At 41.0% G+C, this 22,464-nt stretch overlaps 3 protein-coding genes across 6 annotated transcripts in view; 1 reads left to right on the forward strand and 2 right to left on the reverse strand.

The window, feature by feature from the left end:
• Positions 1-617: 617 nt before the first annotated feature.
• Positions 618-6,579, reverse strand: nus1 (NUS1 dehydrodolichyl diphosphate synthase subunit). Of its 2 annotated transcripts, none has more exons than XM_083562552.1 (5): positions 5,958-6,579; positions 3,485-3,613; positions 2,725-2,883; positions 1,457-1,556; positions 618-738 (listed from the first exon to the last, which is right to left on the reverse strand). In XM_083562552.1, exons 1-5 carry the CDS (start codon positions 6,334-6,336, stop codon positions 648-650), a joined length of 858 nt encoding a protein of 285 aa, XP_083418678.1. In that variant the 5' UTR covers positions 6,337-6,579; the 3' UTR covers positions 618-647. The 2 variants fall into 2 exon arrangements, with proteins under 2 accessions (XP_083418678.1, XP_083418679.1); XM_083562553.1 differs by having other exon boundaries at positions 2,731-2,883; positions 5,958-6,568.
• A 721-nt stretch (positions 6,580-7,300) lies between these two features.
• LOC310737550 (nephrocan-like) lies at positions 7,301-13,866 on the reverse strand. The gene is made up of 3 exons (XM_083561897.1): positions 13,650-13,866; positions 9,186-10,087; positions 7,301-7,763 (listed from the first exon to the last, which is right to left on the reverse strand). The coding sequence occupies exons 1-3, from the start codon at positions 13,845-13,847 to the stop codon at positions 7,361-7,363; spliced, it is 1,503 nt and encodes a 500-aa protein (XP_083418023.1). The 5' UTR covers positions 13,848-13,866; the 3' UTR covers positions 7,301-7,360.
• A 4,829-nt stretch (positions 13,867-18,695) lies between these two features.
• gopc (golgi-associated PDZ and coiled-coil motif containing) overlaps positions 18,696-22,464 on the forward strand; it is a 40,806-nt gene continuing 37,037 nt past the window's right edge. The window contains exon 1 of one of the 3 annotated variants that reach the window (XM_083562530.1): positions 18,696-19,292. In XM_083562530.1, the coding sequence (XP_083418656.1) occupies positions 19,014-19,292 (279 nt within the window). In that variant the 5' untranslated portion in view covers positions 18,696-19,013. The remainder of the gene's footprint in view (positions 19,293-22,464) is intronic. The other 2 variants (XM_083562528.1, XM_083562529.1) reach the window with 2 other exon arrangements.

The raw sequence follows: 22,464 nt of genomic DNA on the forward strand, positions 1-22,464 counted from the left end.
CGCACACACACGTACCACACATGCACAAGTTCACATTTAAAACACTACTCGTGCTCGTTCTCATGATTCATTCCATCTGCAGTAGACCATCTCTGAGGTTCCTTGTGACGCATGCTGCTGAGATGCTGTCGTTATGTTCCTGTTCGTCAGTGCACCGTGCTGGTTGACTCAGCAGCCCACGCTACATCGTTTACACACACACACACACACACACACACACACACACACACACACACACACACACACACAGAGCAAGAGGGCAAAATGGGACAAAGTGCGATGCTGGAATTTACACCATATTGCTAACCGCGTCTCGGGAGCCGTTTATGGGTGGACGGGTAGCCCTGCTTCGTGTACATGCAGCAGCAGGGCAGCCACACACACACACACACACACACACACACACACACACACACACACCAACTCATTCACTCACACAGAGCCTTGGTGTACCGGGTCAGAACCGGGCTGTGTGTGAACGAGAGGTGAATGAGATTTGCTGATGCGGCGTCGAGATGCTGATGCTCAGCTGCATGGTTTGTAAACATAGAACGAGAGAGAGAGAGAGAGAGAGAGAGCGAATGAACATGTCTCTCTCGTGGATTCCTTCAGTCTGGTGTTTTTTTTGCCGCTCCAGAAGACCCCGTTCACTTCCCCAGGCGCTGCTCGCAGGACGCGTAACGCTGAAGCGTGTGGAGGAAGTCGTCGTAGGTGATGTCTTTGTGGGAGGGCAAAGAGCTGCACGGGAGACAGACCCACACAATCAGAATAGACTGCACTGGAGGAAATCCAAACAGACGAGCGACACCATTCAGACATCCTTACTTCCTTTATTACATCGAGGGGTTCCATCGCAAAAAACATGCGTTGCTACACTGTGCAGCCAAAAGTATCGAGACACCCCTTTTTTTCTCCAAACCGTTACCACAAAATTGGAGACACACAATGGTATAAAAGGCCTACTGATTTCCGAAAGTGAACAATTGGGATTCTGTAATAGGCGAAAATCCCGGAAAAAGGTAATACATCGCCATCATGTGGATTTTCAGGGAAATGCTGAAAGCTTTAGGCTTTAAAGTACAGGATCTGTAAACATCCTTTCCTATGAAGGACCCTAGTTTTAGCATCTCCAGTTTAAAGGTTTACAGAAAGCATTAAGCTAAACATACACTATATGGGCAAAAGTTTGTGGACGCCTGAGCTTGATGTGCTTTTTGGACACACTAGTCTACATGGACTCATTATTTGATGTACTAAAAACTTCCACTCTTATGGGAAGATGAAGATGTTGTGCTTTTTCGGCCATGAGGGTGTTAGTAAAGTCAGGTACTGATGTAAGTGAGGTGAGGAGGCCTGGGGGTGCAGTCAGCGATCACAATCAATTTCACCCTAAACAATTGTGTGCCTCCAATTTTGTGGTAACAGTTTGGTATCATGGTCTTTGTGTGATACTCACATGAACTCTGTTAGTCTGATGTGCCAGGGCAGGAAGCCGAGCGTGCTCTCAACTGGGCCAAACTTTAACACCAGCTCGGGGTCTGGGATGTTCTTTGACTCTGAGGAAAAAAAGAAATTAAGTACATGCAAGAGGAGGAGGCGCTCTGTCCTCCAGGCGTCAAGACATCAGGTTACTGGGAATGTCAGAGGGTTGTGAGGTCGAAACCCTGATATAACCAAACTGTCCTTCAGCAATACCTTTATTACGGATGGTGGAAATGGGCGTTTGCAATGCCTGTGCTATTTTCATTCAGGAAATTCCCATTTTGTAAATCTCAGCTATATTTTTAAATTTCACTTCACGGAATTTGGCACGTGTTACCTCATATTTATGCCCCTGTGAAACAGGAAGTCAGGGTTAAACAATTTCCTGTTCCTAGTCACCCAGGTGGACTAAAAATATCAAAGGGAATATACTTCAGATATATTGGAGTGTGTGTTTATATATAACATACATTTATATTTATATTGTTCTGGTGAGTGAGTGAGTGGGTGAGTATGTAATGAGTGAGTGAGAGGGTAGATAAATGGGTAGGTAAGTAATTGAATGAGTAAGTGGGTACATAACATGGTGAGGTGAGTGAGTGAGTGGATAAATGAGTAGGTGAGTGAAAGTGAGCGAGTGGGGAGATAAATGAGTACCCTATTTTCCGGACTATAAGCCGCTTACCCTTCACCTGTGTTCTGAGCTGCGCGGCATCGGGAGAAAAGATTCACCGATGGTGATTTTTAAAGAAAAACTCTCGAGAGAAATAGTTGTGAAAGGAAGGAGGAAGACAGTGAATAATTACTTTTTTGGTAGGCCACTGTTTAGATACAAGCCGTGTAACAGACACTGTCTTTCGTTAAACCTGTGTAAAGTTCATTAGTTTCAGTGTAGGAATAGACAGGTGCGGCTTATTTATGTTCAAAATAAAAATCTGTGAAATTCAGTGTTTGCGGCTTATATTTGGGTGCGCTTAATAGTCCGGAAATTACGGTAGGTGAGTGAATGAGTGATTGAATGAATGAGTGAGTGAGGGGTAGATAAATGAGTAGGTGAGTAAATGAGTGATTGAATGAATGAGTGAGTGAGGGGTAGATAAATGAGTAGGTGAGTGAATGAGTGATTGAACGAGTAAAAGAGTGGGGAGAGAAATGAGCAGGTGATTGAATGAGTGGTTGAATGAGTGAATCTGTAGAATCATGCTACATAGTGTATTGAGTGAACGCTGGTGTGTACTGAACTGTTACCCCTCAGTAAGGAGTCCAGCACAGTAACGTTGATGTCTTTGGATGTGCTCTGTTTCTGCTCCACAGCCTTACACAACTGCTGCGCTGCTTGCACGATACTGAGCTTCCCATCATCTGGAGACAAGACCTTTACCACTGTATGGCACCGTGACACTACACACACACACACACACACACACACACACACACACACACACACACACACACACACACACACACACACTTTTCAAACATGAAGTATCTGCTCAATTCCCATCCTCATATACCTGATACTACCAAACCCTATTTCACTGGATGGTTTTATTGTTGCTGAACTATTTCCTGTCCACATTTCTGATTGTTCCTACCTCAGCCTGATATTTGATCACCTGAGATATTTGACCGTTTCTAGTCCATGTTTCTGGATTAATCATTTTCATTCTATAAGTATGATTTCCGAGCACGTTTTTATTTTCTCACAGGCTGTAACTTTAAATCGTTAGATAACCTGAAAAATGAAAAGCTGTATCAAGGGTTGTCTCTTGGTTCAGTGGTAGGAATGAGCTCATTTTCTGCCACTTGTCTTTAAGACCACCCTCAACTCCTGTAGATCCAAACAGCCCTATTCTGTACACTCCGATCTCCAAGCAAAACCGGTAACCATAGCTGATTTTTTAGACACACCCGTCAGTCCTGGAATGGCTGCTGTTACAGCCGTTCTACATGCGTTTCAGGTGGAACCTGTTCGAGAGCGATCGTGGGTGTCAGAACTCACTTTGTTCCTGTGTCTCCATGCCATTATTCGAGAACTCTGACGAGTACTTGCAGCTTTCCGAGCCCAGGTGCTCCTTCTGCTGCTTGGCGATCTCCTCCATCAACCTGGAGTTGTTCCTCTTGAACACACCTAGAGAACAAAGGTGAGGTGAGCAGTGTAACAGTGAGTGGTAAGCCTCCATTCAGCACTACAGAAGGACAGGGACTGTACAGGGAGGGGCTCTGAAAGAAGATACACCGGTTCAGGAGCCATCTGGTTTCAACATCAATAACTGAGAACCATGAAAATACACACACAGATTTAGACATAGAGGCAGATTGTGTGGACAACGACACACTGCTTTAATTAGTAGTCCTTATCATGTCACACACACACACACACACACACACACACACACACACACACACACACACACACACACACACACACACACACACACACACACACACACACACTTCCCTCAGCCTGTGTGATACTGTAGGCCCTGTCTGTCTGGTTGAGTTGCTTAATCTCGGTTAAATCCAGGCTGCAGTTTGACCAGTTTTTCAAATGGAAAATAAATAAAAGTAAGATCTCACACTACAGACTGATCTCCACCCAGTGAAAACATCAGCGGCGTGTTTGGACACATTGTCTGGACACGTTGGCGAACACGGATTTGCATGTCCTGTCCTATGATTCATGGGGCAATAGAACGTTTATAACCTGCTGCTGTTAAGCTGTTCATAGACAAGGATCTGTAAGGGGTCAGTAAAATCGTTCCTCACCTTACAGATAAATACTCACACTGTATTAAATGCATTAGATTAAATACATGTGTCAGTGTTCTACATCATTACACATATTTTGGGTATTAATTACTACAATATCATTATTCGTCCTCAGGACATTTTTCACTCTAGTCAGGGTCACAAGATCTGGAGTTGATCCCGGAAACAGCAGCAGTGAGGTAGAAAAACGCCCTGAAAGAGGTACTGGTTTACACACAAGTTCTCACCCAGGGAGAATATGATACATGGTTGAAGGTTTGATGGGAAAAAATAGAGAAACCGAGGAAACCCCATACAGATATTAAGTCAGGATCTATCTGTCTGTCTGTCTGTCTGTCCAGCCAGCCTTCTGTTTCTCTATCCATCGATTAGTCTGTCTATCTATCAGTCTCTCTCTTTATCTGTATGTCTGTCTGGCTGTCTGTCGGTCCGTCCGTCTATCCAGCCACCTGGCTGTCTGTCGGTCCGTCCGTCTATCCAGCCACCTGGCTGTCTGTCGGTCCGTCCGTCTATCCAGCCACCTGGCTGTCTGTCGGTCCGTCCGTCTATCCAGCCACCTGGCTGTCTGTCGGTCCGTCCGTCTATCCAGCCACCTGGCTGTCTGTCGGTCCGTCCGTCTATCCAGCCACCTGGCTGTCTGTCGGTCCGTCCGTCTATCCAGCCACCTGGCTGTCTGTCGGTCCGTCCGTCTATCCAGCCACCTGGCTGTCTGTCGGTCCGTCCGTCTATCCAGCCACCTGGCTGTCTGTCGGTCCGTCCGTCTATCCAGCCACCTGGCAGTCTGTCGGTCCGTCCGTCTATCCAGCCACCTGGCAGTCTGTCCGTCCGTCTATCCAGCCACCTGGCAGTCTGTCCGTCCGTCTATCCATCAATCTGGCAGTCTGTCCGTCCGTCTATCCATCAATCTGGCAGTCTGTCCGTCCGTCTATCCATCAGTCTGGCAGTCTGTCCGTCCGTCTATCCATCAGTCTGGCAGTCTGTCCGTCCGTCTATCCATCAGTCTGGCAGTCTGTCCGTCCGTCTATCCATCAGTCTGGCAGTCTGTCCGTCCGTCTATCCATCAGTCTGGCAGTCTGTCCGTCCGTCTATCCATCAGTCTGGCAGTCTGTCCGTCCGTCTATCCATCAGTCTGGCAGTCTGTCCGTCCGTCTATCCATCAATCTGGCAGTCTGTCCGTCCGTCTATCCATCAGTCTGGCAGTCTGTCCGTCCGTCTATCCATCAATCTGGCAGTCTGTCCGTCCGTCTATCCATCAATCTGGCAGTCTGTCCGTCCGTCTATCCATCAATCTGGCAGTCTGTCCGTCCGTCTATCCATCAATCTGGCAGTCTGTCCGTCTACCCGCCTGGCAGTCTGGATTCAACATACTCATATTGCTCATTAATCATAAGTAACTAATAATCATCAACACTAATCTGATTATTATTTTTCAGTTACCCTACAGAGTGCGCTGTGGAAAATGAGGAAAAACCCAAATGGAGAAGTGTAGTGGTGATGATGATGCCGACAGCCATGCACCTGACTGTCCCAGACACGGGCCGCGTCTCAAATCGAACAGCTAGTCCACTACGTAGGGTGATACAATTCCAAATTAAAGCCAGGACATTTATAGAGGGAATACTAATGTATTTGGGATACGGCCCAACATCTCTCGGGTTCGTTTATTATTACAATCATCACAACAAATCTGGATATTTTCTTACCCTGGTTATCGTACACGCTGACATAAGAGATCCCGAGAGCCATGCACCACACCACCACATTGGCGATGTCTGTGAACTGCGCCTCCTCCTCCTCGCTCTCCTCCGTGACCAGCAGCCCGATGTGCAGCGGGAGCTTCTCCAGAGCCTTGCCGTCCGCCAGCAGCCGACACCGGCGGCCAGGTCGCCTCCCCGCCCCGGCTCCGATCCTCCGCTGCGCGGCGAGGCCGAGCGCCGCCGGTAGCAGCACAGCGCCCGCGGCTCGTCTCCACAAAAGCCAGGTGCGCTTCCACGCTCGCGCCTGGAACCACGACACCGCCGCGCGCTGGAGCTGCAGGACGACGTGCAGAACCCGCCACACGAACTCGTACACCAGCGCCATAATTACATTAAATATGAATTAAAATAATAATAATAAACACTAACAGGACAAAAATCCCAATTTAATTGTATTTTAAATTCGCCAGGAGCCCAAACATCGCGTCGCCGATAAAATAATAACGCGCGCGCGCTAACCGAGCCGGAACCGAGCCATTCGATTACTGCCAACACCACAACCTGCCCGCCGCCATTTTGTACAACCTTTAACCTTTGGACGCGCTGAGTCACGCGGAGCGCTCTGATTGGTCAAACACCGGAAGTTGTGAGGCAAGAAAAGAAGCCGTGACGAATACTTCCTGTTTCTTAAAATGAGAAATCCAAGTTTATTTTACGGAGAGGAGAGTGGAGCTGTTACACAATTACACACACACACACACACACACACACACACACACACACACACACACACACACACACACACACAAACAAATTAATGTTATTACTATTATAACAACTTTAAATATATTAAATGAATGTCTATCTATCTATCTATCTATCTATCTATCTATCTATCTATCTATCTATCTATCTATCTATCTATCTATCTATCAGTCTGTCTGTCTGTCTGTCTGTCTGTCCTTAATATGGGCTTAAATCTTATAGAGGATGGCTGCACACACACACACACACACACACACACACACACACACACACACACACACACACATATATATATATATATATATATATATATATATATATATATATATATATATATATATATATATATAGTAATAAATAAAATTTACTCTAGACCAAGTCACAGTTACAAAAATGTAAAGATGTATATGTATATATTTATTTTGTATAATAATACTAGTATACTTAAACTAAATAAGAAATGAAAGTGTGTAGGAATGGAAATCTGGCGTCCTCTGGTGGTTTCATGTCGTAATATAGGTGAAATCTTTTTCCCCTCTAGGCTCTAATAAGAAAAGAAAAAAAAAACACACACACTGTTTTAAAACAGTAAATTGCACACTGTAACTAATATTTGATAAACTTGCTTTGTTTTTCTCTTCATATTATAAGTCATAGTCATCGTACTCCTCGTTGTCTGTGTTTACTGTGTGGCTCTCTGGTAAGAACTCTCTGGTCTGCTCCTCACATGTCTCTTGGGCCATGATGTATACTTGCCAAATGTCCAGTAAGGTATGGACGGGTTCAGTGCAGAATTCGGCACTCATATCCACGTCCCGATTCAGCAATGCTCTTTTGACTTTGAGGAGCTTGCATGTGCAGTTCCACAGGTTTCCCTCCAGGTACAGAGTTCTCAGTCTGGGCAGCAGGCTCATGGCAGGCAGCGAGGAGAGCCTGTTGTTGCGCAGATTCAGCACTTGAAGGCACTTGAGGGGCTTCAGGGCATGCTCCTGAATCGTGGTAATGCAGTTCGCTTTCAGATCCAGGCGCACTAGTGATTCAGGGAGCCTAAGGAGGACACAAATGTCAGCAGAACGATCAGATCATGCATGGAACAAAAGCCCAAGTATTGCATTCTTAAGTGTTTGATCTCAATCAGATCCTGTAGATGCACCTTAAAGCTGCTGCTGTAATCATAAAGATTGGACTAGGACTCACAAATCTGATTATCCTGTAATTTCACTTAGGACACCTAAAGTTTGGACATAAAGATTGGACTGGGCCTCACCATCACCTTATCCTGTCATTTCATTTAGGACAACTAGAGATTAGACATAAAAATTGGACTCAGACTTATAATCAGCTCATCCTGTCATTTCATTTAGGACACCTAGAGATTGGACATAAAAATTGGACTCAGACTTAAAATCAGCTCATCCTGTCATTTCATTTGGGACACCTAGAGATTGGACATAAAAATTGGAATTAGATTTACAATCTGCTTATCCTGTCATTTCATTTAGGACACCTAGAGATTAGACATAAAAATTTAACTCAAACTTAAAATCAGCTCATCCTGTCATTTTATTTAGGACAGATAAATATTGGACATAATGATTAGACACCTAAAGATTGGACATAGAGATTGGACTAGGATTCATACTCTGTTTATCCTGTCGTTTCACTTAGAACATCTGAAGATTGGACATGGAGATTGGACTAGGACTTACAATCTGCATATCTTGTCATTTAATTTAGGACACCTAAAGATTGGACATAAACATTGTATACCTAAAGATTGGACTTAGACTTACAATATGCTTATCCTGTCATTTCATTTAGGACAACTAGAGATTGGACATAAAGATTGGACTGGGCCTCACCATCACCTTTTCCTGTCATTTCATTTAGGACACCTAGAGATTAGACATAAAAATTGGACACAGACTTAAAATCAGCTCATCCTGTCATTTTATTTAGGACACCTAGAGATTAGACATAAAAATTGGACTTAGACTTACAATCTGCTTATCCTGTCATTTCATTTAGGACAACTAGAGATTGGACATAAAGATTGGACTCAGACTTAAAATCAGCTCATCCTGTCATTTCATTTAGGACAACTAGAGATTGGACATAAAGATTGGACTGGTCCTCACCATTACCTTATCCTGTCATTTCATCTAGGACACCTAAAGACTGGACATAGAGATTGGACTAGGATTAATAGTCTGTTCATCCTGTCATTCCACTTGGGACATCTGAAGATTGGACATAAAAATTGGACTTAGACAAAAAAAAAAAAAAAAAAGATTCCATCCACCATCTTGATTTCTTTATCTATTTTATTTTTTTTATCTATAAAGATGGGATTTAATTACTATAAGAAAAAATAAAATAAAAAAAGATTACCTTTAGCTATTTTGCATATTTAATATAAAAGATAAATCTGCTCTTCATAAGTCTAAAATAAAAATTAAATGAACTGACCAGTGTGGAAATGTGGAAAGAAGGTTCTGCTCCAGAGCCAGGTTTGTGAGGTGAACACAGTCCTTTAGAGCATCAGGTTCAAACTGTTGGATGGTGTTGTTCTCCAGAAAGAGATGTCTCAGTTGCCTAAGACCAGACAGATGCTGATAGGTCACTTCCTGTATCCGATTCTGTCCACAGTCCACCTTCTGAAGATTACTAGACAGCCTGCTGGGCAGCACTCGCAGCTGGTTACCTGCCAACTCCAACACGGTGAGATGGGGAAGCCGGAGACCTCTGTCTACAGACACCAGTCTGTTGTAGCAGACTGCCAGAGTGCTGAGATCAGACAGTCGGGTCAGATCACGGCTTTTTAACGATCTGATCTGATTTCTGTTTAGGTTTAAGTGAACCAGGGCTTGGGGGAGGTTGTGAGGAAGTTTGGTTAGAAGGTTTGAGGACACATCTAAAGTCTTTAGATGTTGTACTGATGAGAAGAAAGCTGATGGGAGTGATGAGATCTTATTATTTGCTAGACTCAACCAAGTCAGCACTGGCAACCTAAGAACTCCCTGTACGGCTTTAATTTTATTACCATCCAGATACAGTGTCTCCAGTTTTAGCAGTGCCGAGAGGGAGCTGGTGCGCACTGTGGTAATCAGGTTATTCTGCAGGTTTAGTACACGAAGTCTCCTCAGGCCGTGCAGAGCAGACTCCTGCAGGGTATGAATCTGGTTGTGACCCAGGTTTAGGTCCTTAAGGCTGGAGGGAAGGGCACGAGGGATGATGGGAAGTTTGTTTTTCTGGAGATCCAACCATTTCAAATGCTTCTGAACCCTGAATGCATTGGCTTCCACCTCCTCCAATCCACATGATGACAGGATGACTTCTTCTAGACCTGGCAACCCAGACAATTCTCTCCCCTTCAAACAAAAAACACAAGTTTTAAACGAGAAGTTTGTCTGTCTACATTTCCATCTTTTTCTTCGTTTGCACAATTTTTGTGCACAATTGCACAACTGACACTTTAACACTCACAGGCACACGTCAGTGACTCTTTAATACAGCACATGAACACGTATAATGATACTGTGACACTTTAAATCTGTCGGTATCTCCGTCATATCCATAACCCATCCTATACTATTTGCACATACCGTATCTATTTAATATCCTTGTGACATTTTTATTCTTAGATTTTATACTTTATAGTTTATTCGTCTATACTTTAAATTTAATGTTATACCATTTATTTATTACACAATCATTTTTCAATATTAGACGGTCTCATTTCAAAAAGCGTTTCACTACACGTCTCACTCTGTACGAATGTGTATGTGACAAATAAAATATGATTGGATTTGAAACAGATCTTCTACTAGCAATACTACAAAAGTTACTATTACTTTTAGTTCTGCTACTACTGAATACAGAGGCTGTCAAATGTCTAGAAACGTCTAGCCTTTTACGTTTTTTGAGAAACTTGCATGTTTCTATGCAACAAACCTGGTAAAAAAAAGAACTGGACAGAGAGAGTGAATGACTGGAGGTGGAAGCTTAATGGTTTGGGGTTGTTTTTGGACCCTTATTCCAAATTAAAGAAATCCTGAACCAACATGGCTGCCATTCCATACTTCAACACCATGCAATTCCGTCTGGATTTAATTGGAACCGACTTCACCATTTAACAAGACGATGAGCCGAATCGACGAATACGTCCGGGCTCTGTTAGTGATACATAGAGAGCAGTCGTCTGGAGTGATATCAATCATGGAAAGACCTGCGCAGTCACCGCACCTAAATCCTACTGAACTGCTCTGGGATGAACTGGATCACAAGAAAGAAATCACCAACTAGTGACAAAGTGTTCCAGCTGAATGTTCGGAGAAACGAACTTTCCGGATGCAGAGAGCGTGTAAAGCTGTTCTTCGTGCTAAATGAGGATTTTTTCAATGAAAAATAAAGTGGAACATCTGGACATTTACATATTTGTTTGGTCAAATTAAATCTTCATACTGTTACTTTACCAAATTTGTTGCATAGAAACAAAAGGAACTAAATGTTGCTAAATTTTTGACAGGTATTGTATATCAACACTTTTACTTCTAGCATTACTACTTATACCAAACACTAATACTGTACTAACACACACACACACACACACACACACACACACACACACACACACACACACAGATGCAAAACTTTTCCTCCTACACCTTTATATATCATTAACCTGAAGAAACAAGTGTAATAGTTTTGTTATGTTAGTTAAGTATAGTTAAGTTACATGCCTTGTAAAGAAGTGGAGGCTCAGGAGATTTTCTTAATGATTAGTCCATCGAATAAAAGGTCATGAGTTCAAATTCAAGCACCGCCAAAATGCTCTTGTGCAAAGCCTTTTAGCTCGGTTGCATATTCTTTCATTTCTAAGACACTTTAGATAAAAGCCTTAGAGATGGATAAAGCATTAACACAATGCCACCATCTTTATCCACCGTATATATATCTGGGTTACTCTCTCTCTCTCTCTCTCTCTCTCTCTCTCTCTCTCTCTCTCTCTCTCTCTCTCTCTCTCTCTCCAGCTGCACATGCCTTTCCTAAATTATACCACTGATCCAAATCCCTTCATCTCTCCGGATTTGTTGGATCCCATTCTTATGCACGAATGAGGAAGTGTGAAAACATGAGATTTCTGTGGATGGTACCACATTCAAAAAGCATGGAAAATGCCTTGGACAATATATTCAGTACAATTTAATGAAATGTAAAGCAGGAAAATTTCCCTTCACTTCAACTAGGAGACCCAAACCTTTTCCAGCATGACAATACCCCTGTGCACAAAGCCCGGGTTGAAGTAGATTCAGGGTTGAAGATCTCTTTGCTATAAAGCTTCAAACCTATTGTACATCTTTGGGGTGAATGTAAACCCTGACTGCACCCCAGGCCTCCTCACCTCACCTCACTTCACCTCACCTCACCTCACCTCACCTTACCTCACCTCTCCTCCCCTCACCTCACCTCACCCTCATCAGTATATGACTTTACTAACACCCTTGTATCTGATTGAATCTCTCACAAATCTCCACAAGTACACAATCATAGTGGATCATCTTTTCAGAAGAGTGGAGGTTATTAAAAGAGGAAATAGGGATCAAATGTGGAACGAGATGTTTAAAAAGCACAAATTGTTTTGGTCCACACACTTTTGTCTATATAGTACATATATATATATATATATATATATATATATATATATATATATATATATATATATATATATATATATATATATATATATATGTATATATACAGTGGAACCCGGTTATGTCGCCGGCAGAGGGGGTCGCCAAAAAGCATCGAGGTAACCTATGATCGAGATAAACGAAAATCAAAATGGCGGCAGTATATTAACGTGCTTGAAATTTCTTTATGTACATGATGTGCGTTAATAAATGAAAATGTACATGCACGTGTATTGCCGTGATTTGTTTGATGAAGGCATGCTATAAAAATGTACATACATGTTTGTTTACACCAAAAGGCATATGTACACCAACTAACAGCAGAGATTTACCAGTATACAATACAAACCACCGTCGATTCTCAAAACAAACCTTTATTATATTCTCCAACATTGCAAACACAAAGATCGCTCACAAAATCACAAAAAACATGCGGGGTGTAGTTTGTTTTTACAAAAAAGCTAACCAGTGTCAAAATTAAATTCTCAGGTCATTTCACTCTGACACACAGCTCTGAAAAGAGAGCTTTTTCCGTCACTTCCTTGAGTTCCTCTGCGGCTGCACAGTGCCGTCTCACTACAGTATTTTTGCGTATATGAGACGCACCCTGGGTGAGGGGTATGTAAATCTTTCAATAAAACGCGTCTTATATACGCGAAAATACGGTAGTCAGATGGGGACGTGGCAAAATCTGGCGAATGGTCATGCGGCTCGAGATAACCGACGTTAAGTGGCAAATTTGGCCCCCCTTGTGCTTGAGATTTCAGGGTTCGTCGACATTAAGGAATCGACATAACCGATAAAAAATGCTAAGACAAAGTGAGAATTTGGCAGTTCCACTTTAAAAAAACGTCGACTTAATAGGGTTGGCGAGTTAACCGAGGTCGAGATAACCGGGTTCCACTGTATATACTTTTGCCTGTACTGTTTTTTACAAATAACAAGTTTAAAAGAAAATGAATAATTCTTATTAAGAATTGTAAGTGAATTCAATATTTGTAAGTTCTATTCAGATAATCATGAATGCTCTATATTACAAAGACTAAACAGCAGGATTTAGGTATAATCTGACATTATCTTACAAACATCTGGATGACATTTTTTATACCATTAGAAATGCCTTAGATGATTTACAGGCTACCTGGTAGACCTCTTTAAATTGAACCAAAATAGAAATACCAGTACAAAGCTACTAGTGACCAGTCAAAACCCAAGTCAAGGTAAAGTATTCAAGCATTACCTTTATCTCCTCTATGTTGTTATATCCCAAGTTCAGTCTCCTCACGCCTCCTGCAATGCCTGATGGTACAGACTGCACCCCGAAACACTGCACAGACGCTGCTGCTTCACACACACACCTCGCTGGACACTCATGGCAGCACACAGAGCCAATTTTGTAAAGCAAAGCGTAAATGAGAACGTGAAGCATCCACATCATGGAGACATGACTCGAGCTGGGTCGGTGTTTCGTGAGACTCGCAGGTTTAAATAGCTGATCTGCTAGTGACAGAAGGACTCCTCTGGTTTATCTGGAACAATGGTTTAGATCATTATCTCAGTCAGAAAACATTGACAAGGAACTGGCATCTCGCCTGTAGATTGTCCTGTGTGTTTGCAGACGTGAGAAACTTGCTGATACACTGTTTACAGCCCAACACAATTTCCTCCACTCAAGTACTTCTGAGTCCCTTTAGTGTGAGCGACTGAAAAAGAGGACAATCACTATTTGGTGGCACATAACAATAGCTTCGTATGCAGTTTGCAAATATATTTATAGCACATGAAACCCTCTCATCCAGAGCAAATAATAATCTCATTTATACAACTGAGGAGTTGAGAGTTAAGTGCCTTGCTCAAGTCAAGTCAAGTCAAGTCAAGTAGCTTTTATTGTCATTTCAACCATATATAGCTGACGCAGTACACAGCGAAATGAAACAACGTTCCTCCTGAACCCTGATGCTACATTAAACAACAGTCACAAAAACAGAAAACACAAGGCCAAGGACTAGTAAGTGTCCTCGCCACATAAAGTGCATGTGTGCAACCTAGTGCAAACAGTGCAAAGACAACATAAGACAGTGCAAAGACAACACAAGACATTGCAGGACAATACACAAAACACAAAACAGCTCCGCCTGTAAACCTGTTATAACAAAACAAAGTGGACAAAATTGAACAGTAGCCAAAATGTAAACAAAATGTTGTGCAAAAGAGCAATATAGCAGCAGATAAGGAAAGATGTGCAAAAAAAAATGGGCCCAGCATTGGCAGATTAGCTGGGGTTTGAACTCATAACCTTTCAATCAGAAGTCCAGTGTCTCCATAATTGGAAAATTTGGCAGTAAAATTTGGGTTTTAAATGTATAAAACTTCAGTTCTTCAAATCCAGATTCACATTTTCCAAATCCTAAACTATCAGCTTTTTGTGGCTCAAAGTGATGCCAATGGAATCTGTGCTATTTTGCTGTTCACCAGATGTTCTGAAAACTGGAACCTGGATTTGAAACGGATCACACCAACAAAAAGATGCTTTAATTAGTCTGTATTTTCTGCCTCTGATTACAGAAGTCCAAATTTAGTCTTCCAAATTCTTAAACATCTTATGTACATATTTGTATAACTCAACCTGGCTTTCGCCTCGACCATAGCCATAGAAGCTGGCATAGAAAATAAAGAAATAGATAGAAAAAACTACAAAAGTCGTTCAGTTGAAATTGAAAACCTTTAAGAGCAGGGGTTTAATGCTATTTCATGAAATCTGAGATATTTACAATGTTAAAGAGTTGGATTCTCAAGCTAAACATTGCTAAAGTAAAAAACAATATATTAAAATTTGGATGCCAAATTCACTCCTTCCATGTTTGTATAAATATATGTAAGTTTTATTGAGTATGGCTCTTTATTACATCATAGAGGGCAGATTTACTTGTATAAACACTTCTTCGGGAAGAGCCGCACCCGTCACCATGCTTCACTCGGTTATGGAAGTCGTCACAACGCTGCACTGAGCTCACTGGAGAAATATGTCTTCAAAGATATGTCTTTTTGGATGTAAGGAAAAAGAGAACCTTGTTCGGTACTTACTGAACATATAGACAAGACTTGTTGTGGTTGTTCTTGTTCATGTTCTCAATTTTTGACTCTGGATGTAACTGTTATATTTATAGCAATGTCACAGAAGATTGCTGCACGTGCTCTTTAGCACTCTTTAGCTCCGCCCACGGCACACCTACAGGATCTCGGCTGTTTCTTTTATAAATCTGATCAGACTAAAGGCTCTTCCTCTATAGGTACTCAATATTAACATGGGATTGGCCAAAACTGTGTGATATGTCCCCTTTACAAAAACCATACAAGCCATAAAATAAGATAAAATACATTTATTCGTCACACAATGGGGAAATCTCCATGTTACAGCAACAAAAGAAATATACATTACAGCATATGAATACAAAAGAAAAAAAAAACCAAATGATTTAATTTAATTTAAATGAATGAATAGATTTAATTTTGTACTACAGTTTGAAAATGACAAACATCCACCTACAGATTTAAATGTAGTTAATAATTATCCAGTGCATTTTGTGCATTTGAAATTCAGACTGTAACTCTTCAATCATTCCTATAAAAACAAAATCCCACTTCAAATATTCACAGTGTATTAAATGCTAATCACATAGAAATATATGTACTGTATATATAAAACAAAAATAGATGCATCAATAGATAAAAGTGTGCAGACATCTGACCATTAAACTTTTATGTACCTTTTGCACATCCCAAGCCACAATTAATCCCCATTAAATTTTTCTAATAACCTCCACTTTACTGGGTAGATGTTCCACTAGATTTTTGTGGAGATTTGTGTTTATTCAGGTGAGGAGGCCTGGGGTGCAGTCGGCGTTCACGTTCATCCCAAAGGTGATTAATAGGTTTGGCTATAGCAGGAGATCTTCCATTCCAACCCATGTGAATCATATCTTTATGGAGCCGGCTTTGTGCACAGGAGAAGTATCATGCTGGAACAGATTTGGGTCTCCTGGTTCAAGTGAAGGGAAATGTAATTCTACCACATCCGAAGACGTCCTTTACAATTATGTGCCTCTAATTTTGTGGGAACAGTTTGGGAAAGAACCACATAAAGGCTGGAAAAATCAGGTGTCCCGATACTTTTGTCTTTATATTGCTCATTGCTTAGTGTTATATATTTTTAAATTGTTATATATTAGAGAATATGGGCTGGTGCTCAGGTCAAAAGAGAGAGAGGATTGAGATTGTGTGATGTGCTGTAGTTTTGAGGTTTGGAGTTATTAGAAAGCATAGACTGGACCTCACATGGACTGTTACTGAGATCATTACTTTGATTTGAAGCACATAATGGAAGTAAAGCCTGCATTCACATAGAGTATTTCATGTAATACTTTCATAAGAAGCCTGGTTTACACCAGAATTGTTGTAAACTGCTAAAATTCGGGGCATGGAGCATTCTTTGCTGACTTGCAATGGTTTTGGTAACTGTTTTGAACACACAATGTCTGCATCCAATATTACAACATCCTGTTCAATTTAAAATATAGTCAATATTAAAATATAATATGTGAAATACAGGAATCAGATGTTCACTGCTCCAGAGAGATTTTCACCGCTAAGCTCTGTATTAGATCTCGAGCGGAATACAGACTGAAACTGCACAGCACATTTAATTGTATTTCCATGAAACCTTGACTACGCTACAAAAGACCACCTGCAATCCTGTCCACATTTTGAGCAACAACCAAGAAGGAGAATTTATGGTTTAATGGGAAAAACAGACCGATCTATTCACAGAAGAACTCCGTAAGAGACATTGTTGTGTTCAGTGAACGTAAGTTTTAGACGAAGAACTGCAAAGTCAGCATTAGCAAAGGACGAGGAAAGAAAAACAGACTGGATTCCGCCTTTGGTCCATCCTGTCAGCACAATGTGACAAGCAAAACAGGATGGCAGAATTAGCACAGCTCCATAATATTAAAGAAATCTGACGCAAACTGATTGCTTTGGTAAAGAAGACATGGGGACAGCAGGTCCCATTAAGTCCCATTATAATACATAAAAATGTAACATTTCACACGTGAAATTTAAACATCTGGCTTTTAGACTCTTTACATTGTCTTGTTTGGGTGAGTTTGTGCCCATGATTGTTTCAGATTCCTGTTTACGGCTGACAGAAGTGGAACCTGATGTTGTATTCTGGTGTTGTAGCTTATCCACATTTTGATGTGCCATGCATTTTGCAATGCTCTTCTGCTCATAATAGAATAAATTTGAATAAATTTGAATAAATTTGAACAAAACAGAACAGAATAGAATGATTGTCTGTCTTTGTGATATAAAAAAAAATAGAATAGAATAAAAATAGAATTTACATATTTTAATCTAATAAAATAATTCAAACTAATTTATTTGCCCAAACTAATATTTCTGTACAGGTAGGAAGGAGAAGAATATAGCAATAAAATATAAACACATAATATGTGTAATATGTGGTGGAATACAGGCATCAGATTGTCATTAATCCATTTAATTATATTCATATTAGAATATTCATTATATTATATTATACTAATAGAATTTATATAATATAATATAATATAATATAATATAATATAATATAATATAATATAATATAATATAATATAATGATCTTACCTTGTTTTAATTATCATAGGTTTTATGTACAAGAAATCTGTCATGATTTTCTGCTGCTATAAACCCAAACAAACAAACAAATAAACAAATAAATAAATACAGGGTATGTAAAAGTGAGGCAAATGATAGATTCAAGTGTAAATTAAAACCAAACCCAAATAAAACCAAACTCAGATGGTCATTAAACCAGTGAGATTTAATTAACGTCAAATTAAAATATGAATTTTTACTATATTGTATTATATTATAATATATTAGACAAGTCAAGCCACTTAACGAATAGAATAGAATAGAATAGAATAGAATAGAATAGAATAGAATAGAATAGAATCTGCCAAGGTGTGCTAGATTTATGGTGAGTTTATAATATAATATGATATTACAAACAAATCTATAATAGATTACACTAAATAAATAAATAAATAAATAAATAAATAAATAAATAAATAAATAAATAAATAAATAAATAAATATTTGCATTACAAATTTTAATAAACATAAATAAGGGGAAAGGGGGAAAAAAAACGATAGTTCACAAATTAAAGAATAAAAATAAAAAATTAAATTAAAAATCACAGTTTCCGGGCTCGATTTAGTTTCGATCGATAAGATATGTATTCCGTTATTTTTCCTGCCCAGGAGCCCTGAAGCGTGTGGCAGACATGCGTAATCGATCCCCGTTGACGACTCGGCTTCGATTTGGGATCTGTACATGCTGATGTGAACACGGAAACGCAAAAATACGGATATATCTAAATATAAATCTATTAGAGAATAGATCAAACGAGTTATCCGCATTATCCGAGCAGATCGTTGTGAGATCCTGCTCAGGAGCTGAGATATAAGTGATCGGAAGAGAGAGAGAGAAGACGGTTTTTCCTGGAAGAGAAGGGATCCTCGCCGTCTTGTTTGCCCAATGTCCGCGTCCGCAACCACCGGCGCTTCCCCCGCGGCCTCGCCGGGTTCCCGGCTCTCCACCCCGGCCGGAGGAATGTCGGTGTTCCGCTGGCTGGAGGTGCTGGAGAAGGAGTTCGATAAGGCGTTCGTGGATGTGGATCTGCTGCTCGGAGAGATCGATCCGGACCAGGCCGACATCACGTACGAAGGCCGGCAGAAGATGACGAGCCTGAGCTCGTGCTTTGCTCAGCTTTGTCATAAAGCTCAGACTGTCTTTCAGCTCAACCATAAACTAGAGGTGAGGACACAAGCTCAGAAAGACACTTCCATGTCCCTCACATGTCCATCATAATGTCCAACACAATCCAAGTGATCGAGTTGAGTCTTATGGGGGTCCAAAGTTTATGTCTAATATATATTTTTTACTAAAATAATATATAATAATAAAATAAACGTTCTTTTCGGCTTCTCCCGTTAGGGGTCGCCACAGCGGATCCTCCGCACGTTTGATTTGGCACATGTTTTACGCTGGATGCCCTTCCTAACGCAACCCTCCCCAATTTATCCGGGCTTGGGACCGGCACTAAGAGTGGCTGGGGATGGTTCCCTGACCGGGAATCGAACCCGGGTCGCAGCGGTGGGAGCGCTGCATCTTAACCACTAGACCACCAGGGGACCTAATATATAATAATAAAATAATTTACTAAAATAATCCTCGGGACCCTTCAAGTCCATTTTTCACTTGTCATTGGGGGTCCCTAATGCTTACGGGGGTGTCCTGGATCCCATTCTACCACTGATACTGGGTTTATAATGAACTCTCTACACACACACACACACACACACACACACACACACACACACACATATATATATATATATAAAATGTATATAGAGTGTGTGTTTGTGTGTTTATATCAGTAAGAAACCTTCACTTTACACCATCCTGATTGCACAATCCAGTTAAACCCGTAAAGCTCCCATTATGATTCGAATACCTGGGTGTTTGTCACCTGCGTCATCATCATTTGTGCACTCTGATCCTGTGTGTGTGTGTGTGTGTAGGTGTGTGAGTAGGTGTGTGGAAGGAAGTGAAGTTGCTGTTGACTCTGTAAACACACTCTTCTTTTTTTTACTCATTCATGACGAATCGTTTCTATTTACTGACTTTTGTCCGAGGCTTCAGTTTGTGTCGTTGTTTTCGAGGAAACCGAATTGTTTGATTCTGCGCAGTAGGGTCTAGTGACGGTTTAATAAACATTTAAATATAAAAAAAAAAAACCTTTCTTTTCGGCTTCTCCCGTTAGGGGTCGCCACAGCGGACCCTCCGCACGTTTGATTTGGCACATGTTTTACACTGGATGCCCTTCCTAACGCAACCCTCCCCAATTTATCCCGGCTTGGGACCGGCACTAAGAGTGGCTGGGGATGGTTCCCTGACCGGGAATCGAACCCGGGTCGCAGCGGTGGGAGCGCTGCATCTTAACCACTAGACCACCAGGGGACCATAAACATTTAAATATACAATGTGGAAATTAAAACATAAAACCAACCCTGTCTTCGGTTATGACAATCCTTAAATTTGGTTCTAAAACCCTGGTTCTTTGGCTTTGGGTCTGAAGTTCTGGTCCTTAACTTTGGTTCTAAAACCCTGGCTCTTTGGCTTTGGGTCTGAAGTTCTGGTCCTTAACTTTGGTTCTAAAACCCTGGTTCTTTGGCTTTGGGTCTGAAGTTCTGGTCCTTAACTTTGGTTCTAAAACCCTGGGTCTTTGGCTTTGGGTCTGAAGTTCTGGTCCTTAACTTTGGTTCTAAAACCCTTGTTTTTTGCCTTTGGGTCTGAAGTTCTGGTCCTTAACTTTGGTTCTAAAACCCTGGTTCTTTGGCTTTGGTTCTGAAGTTCTGGTCCTTTACTTTGGTTCTAAAACCCTGGTTCTTTGGCTTTGGGTCTGAAGTTCTGGTCCTTAACTTTGGTTCTAAAACCCTGGTTCTTTGGCTTTGGGTCTGAAGTCCTGTTCCTTGGCTTTGGTTCTGAAGTTCTGGTCCTTTACTTTGGTTTTAAAACCCTGGTTCTTTGGCTTTGGGTCTGAAGTTCTGGTCCTTAACTTTGGTTCTAAAACCCTGGTTCTTTGGCTTTGGGTCTGAAGTCCTGTTCCTTGGCTTTGGTTCTGAAGTTCTGGTCCTTTACTTTGGTTTTAAAACCCTGGTTCTTTGGCTTTGGGTCTGAAGTTCTGGTCCTTAACTTTGGTTCTAAAACCCTGGTTCTTTGGCTTTGGGTCTGAAGTTCTGGTCCTTAACTTTGGTTCTAAAACCCTGGTTCTTTGGCTTTGGGTCTGAAGTTCTGGTCCTTAATATGGTTCTTAAACCCCGTTCCTTAATTTGGTTTTTAAACCCTGGTTCTTATCTTTTGGTTCTGAAACCCTGGTTCTTTGGTTTTGGTTCTTGAACTTTGGCCTTTGGTTCTGGAACCCTGGTTCTTGATCTTGGCTTTTGTTTGCTAATCCTAAACTTTGGTTCCTGGTTCTCATACTTGGGTTCTTGGGTTTGGATCTCAAAACTTTGGCCCTTGGCTTTGGTTCTTGAACCCTGGTCTTTGGCTTTGGCTGTTGATTGCTAGTCTTAAGGTAGTGGTCGACCGATTTGTTTGTCCGGACGATTTCTGTGATTTTCTGTATCACATCTTATTTCAAAATTTTTTTGAGATTAAGGGGGAAAAAAGAAAACCGGGAAAACATATCAGCCAAAACAATCGGCGTCATCTATCAGCCATCGCCTGCCTTGATTTCTAAATATTGGCATCGGCCAGAGAAAATCCAATAACAGTCGACCTCCAGTCCGAGTCTTTTTAGGGTCTGAGGGAAATTTATTTTTATATTTCAATTTATATAATTGTATTTGCGCTTTGATACAGTTTTCGCAGATATTATGTTTCAACTCCAGCAATAAAAATTTCAAATTTTCTTTAAAAAAAGGAAACAAATTGCTTTTTGATTTGAAGAGACCCGTCTTATTTTCTCTTGTATATTTAGTTTTGCTCTTTTATAAAGAAAAAGGGATCTTATCTGATTAATTGGTAGAATATTCGATTAGTAAAATAATCGATAGCTGCTGGTTTTGATTCTTAAACCCTTTTGGTTCTCTGGCTTTGATTCATGAATTCTGGCCTTGACTTTGGTTCTTAATCATTGGTTCTTGATCCTTTGCGTTAGATCTCAAACTTTGGTCCTCAAATACAGGTTTTTAAAGCTGATCCTCTGCCTTGGTTCTTGAACCCTGGGTGGCCTTCAGCCTTGATTGTCAGTCCTAGAATTAAACCCGAGGATCTGTGAAAAGTCCTAGAAATGAAACAATGAAAAGTGCCTGACTTTGGTTCATGACCCCTGGTCCTACAGATTCCCATGTGACCTGAGAAGAAAGAAGACTTGAAATTACATTTTGAAAACCAGCACTTTTTTTTCCCCCTGAAATGCGAC

The sequence above is a fragment of the Silurus aristotelis genome (genome assembly GCF_946808225.1).
Source record: "Silurus aristotelis genome assembly, chromosome: 15".
Lineage (NCBI taxonomy): Eukaryota > Metazoa > Chordata > Actinopteri > Siluriformes > Siluridae > Silurus > Silurus aristotelis.